This window comes from Ostrinia furnacalis, unplaced genomic scaffold (genome assembly GCF_004193835.3).
Source record: "Ostrinia furnacalis isolate ACB-3 unplaced genomic scaffold, ASM419383v2 OfSCF4229, whole genome shotgun sequence".
In the NCBI taxonomy this organism is placed as follows: domain Eukaryota; kingdom Metazoa; phylum Arthropoda; class Insecta; order Lepidoptera; family Crambidae; genus Ostrinia; species Ostrinia furnacalis.
In genome coordinates, this window is record NW_021134468.1 from 1 (window position 1) to 3,635 (window position 3,635).

General features: G+C 47.2%; 1 protein-coding gene across 1 annotated transcript; it reads left to right on the plus strand.

Moving 5' to 3' along the window:
• The first annotated feature begins 2,444 nt into the window (after positions 1-2,444).
• Positions 2,445-3,333, plus strand: LOC114359071 (uncharacterized). Its single transcript, XM_028313320.1, has 2 exons — positions 2,445-3,049; positions 3,131-3,333. The coding sequence occupies exons 1-2, from the start codon at positions 2,481-2,483 to the stop codon at positions 3,186-3,188; spliced, it is 627 nt and encodes a 208-aa protein (XP_028169121.1). The 5' UTR covers positions 2,445-2,480; the 3' UTR covers positions 3,189-3,333.
• Positions 3,334-3,635: the final 302 nt, after the last annotated feature.

The following is a 3,635-nucleotide window of genomic DNA, read 5'->3' on the forward strand; positions in this document are numbered from 1 at the left end:
ATTCGGTTTAGAAAAAAGTAGTTTAAAAACCTCGATATCATTTTTGAAGACCTATCCAAAGATAACCCACACGTATGTTTGTTGAAAAAAAATTGAGTTTCAGTTCTAAGAATGTTTTTTTTTTTATTTTTGCATCAAAATCTTAATGCGGTTCACAGAATACATCTAAGCTACGTACCAAGTTTCAACAGTATAGCTCTTATAGTTTCGGAATAAAATGGCTGTGACATACGGACTGACAGACGGACAGACGGACAGACGGACAGACGGACAGACGGACAGACGAATAGACAGACAGACGGACAGACGGACAGACGGACAGACGGACAGACGGACAGACGGACAGACGGACAGACGGACAGACGGACAGACGGACAGACGGACAGACGGACAGACGGACAGACGGACAGACGGACAGACGGACAGACAAACATGACGAATCTATAAGGGTTCCGTTTTTTGCCATTTGGCTACCTAAAAAGACAGGACATACAGAAGTCTCGCTGACGTTTGACTGTCACAAAATAACCCTACTATGCCGCTCTCATACTATTATCACAGGCACCAACTGTGTTTATCGCTAGACCTGTGACGTGTCTATAATTTATAGCGCGATTGCGTAGAGAAGAGCACTTCATCGGAATATGTCGGACCCGCAATTCTCATTATTGTTTAGTTTTGGTATAACGCAGACATATTGACACCCAAATTCAATTAACATGCCGTTTATGTCAAAACGTGTCTGTATTGTTTCTGTAAAACAAGTGTGGTATAAGTTTATTACGTCATACAGGTTTGGAATGAAGCCGGACCTATGAAACAGTTCCCCAAGAAAACTTTAGTGTCTGAAAAAGTCTTAAGGCTGGGTTGCATCTTACTTAACTATATCAAACGTCAAGTCTGTCAAAATACAAAAACACCGTGTCGCGGCGTCCAGCCTGCATGGTCAAAGACATAGACTAGGACTGGCTGACGATAAATGGGACGACGTTTTTCTTGACTTGACTTTTGACAGAGGATGAACAATCGACGGTAATTTTCTCATGAAATTGTAAAGTTTTAGATATTGGTTTTAAGACAATAAACCAGTCCGACGAAGCCCTGACTTTTTCTTAACCGTCACGACGACGACGGTTCAAGTGGTCCTTCGAGCATAAACAGAATCAAGATATGGAAACACGCAGTAAGTCAAGGGCCGCGGCTATGACTACGACGGCAGCCGTTCCAGACAAGGATGGGCACGACGACAGACAGTCCATTCGGAACAGCCGCCCGCCTTCGCCGAGCCCGTCCGCCCGCTCTACCACGAGCACTGCGTCGACTGTGAGACGACAACGACTACTACAGATAGAGCTTGAAGCCGCGGAGGAACGAGCCGCTATCGCCAATCGCTTGCTGGAGGAAAAGCTAGCTATACAGAGGCAGGCGCTGCAAGACGAAGAGTACCTCGCGTGCAATCTATCTCGTGCCCAGTCACGCACTTCTTTGACGGCAACAAGAACCAGAGGTACCCAGACTTTTCATACCGATTCTAATCACGTCGAGCGTCATCATTCACCCACGCCAGTTATGCCACATCATTCTACCTTTCATACAAGTCGCCTAGAGGAGAAAATGACTAAGCTGTTGGCAAGACAGACATGCTCCACGGAGCTGCCACAGTTCTCAGGCGACCCAGAAGAATGGCCACTGTTTTACAGTAAGTTCATTTCGACCACCCGACTCTGCGACTACTCGGATGATGAAAATATTGCCAGACTTTCAAGGTGTTTGAAGGGGAGTGCACGCGAGTCGGTGTCCGCTTTACTCATTAGCGCTACTAATTTGGACAAAATTATTAAGACACTGAAAATTCGATTTGGTAGACCGGAATACATCATAGAGAACATGTTGACAAAAATAACTCAAACCAAATTCATACGTCATGATGACATAAATCACCTCATCGAGTTCGCTACCATAGTACAGAACGTCGTTGCAACTATGCACGCTACCAAGGAGACTGGCCACCTGACAAATCCGCTACTTATGAAAGAGGTTGTTAATAAGCTGCCATCCAACCTCCGCTACCAGTGGTCATTTCACGTAGCCAACAATATGCAAAGCTCGGTATTGACCCTGAATGAGCTATCGGAATGGCTAATGGACGTAGCGAACGCGGCAACCATTGTAGCGCCGACGCGTGCGACGACAGAAAATAGACCGAAGGTACATTACGACAAGAAATGCGTTTTGACGACGACGCCGGTATCAACACCTACTAGTACGTGTGTCAGATGTAAAGGCAAGCACACATTGAACGATTGCGCCGAATTTAAGCGTCTTCCGATTGATGACCGGTGGAGCTTCGTGACTGAACAGAAGCTTTGTTTTTCGTGCCTGTCAGAAAACCACCAACTCAAGACCTGCAAAAATCGGAAGAGATGCTCAGAGGACGGAGTCTCCGGCGCTTTATTGCAAGACGCGGCTGTCCGGCGGTCATGTATAGTGACAACGCCACAACATTTCGAGGGGCTGACAAAGAGCTCAAGCAGGCTGTGATGTCGATGGACCGAGGGGAGCTGCTACGTTTTGGTTCAGTTAGAAACATGGAATGGAAGTTTATCCCGCCAAATGCTCCTCACATGGGGGGCTGCTGGGAGAGGTTGGTGCGAAGCATCAAGACCGCGCTTCGCACTACCTTAAAAGAGAGGGTCCCCAGTGAGCAGACGTTGTTGACCTTGTTGGCGGAAGCGGAGTACTTCGTTAATAGCCGGCCGCTAACATACATTCCTTTAGGCTGCGATGACTCACCTGCTCTTACTCCTAATGACTTTTTATTTACAGACACTAACTTCATCGACCGACCCTTTGGACAATTTACTGACGGAGACATGTTACGGCGTTCCTGGCGGGAGTCGCAGAGACTGGCAGACTTGACTTGGAAGCGCTGGGTCAGGGAGTACCTGCCTACCTTGACACGTCGGGACAAATGGTTTAAGGCTGACAGCCGACCCTTGGCAGTAGGCGACATTGTCATTGTCGCTGACGACCAACTACCAAGGGCCCAATGGCCGCGTGGCAGGGTGGTCAGGGTGCACCCTGGCAAGGATCGCCAGGTACGCGTAGCAGACGTACAGACAGGACATGGACTTTACACTCGACCAGCGACTAAGCTGTGCAGACTGGACGTCGGCTCCCAATCTTGAGTATCAGCTTGCTGATACTGGAGGTGGGGATGTCGCGGCGTCCAGCCTGCATGGTCAAAGACATAGACTAGGACTGGCTGACGATAAACGGGACGACGTTTTTCTTGACTTGACTTTTGACAGAGGATGAACAATCGACGGTAATTTTCTCATGAAATTGTAAAGTTTTAGATATTGGTTTTAAGACAATAAACCAGTCCGACGAAGCCCTGACTTTTTCTTAACCGTCACGACGACGACGGTTCACACCGGTTAGAGGTATAATTACGGTTAAAGTTAAGGTGCAACTGAGGCTTAAACTTAATGCATCAGGTTGTCACTAACGCAAATCTTAAATCCTTTTAGTTCCCATATTTCTCCACACTCTGAATGCTTGGCGTGGTAAATACAAAATGATACGAAAATTGACAGCAAACGGAGGCAGTCGATGAATGCAATATTGAACTG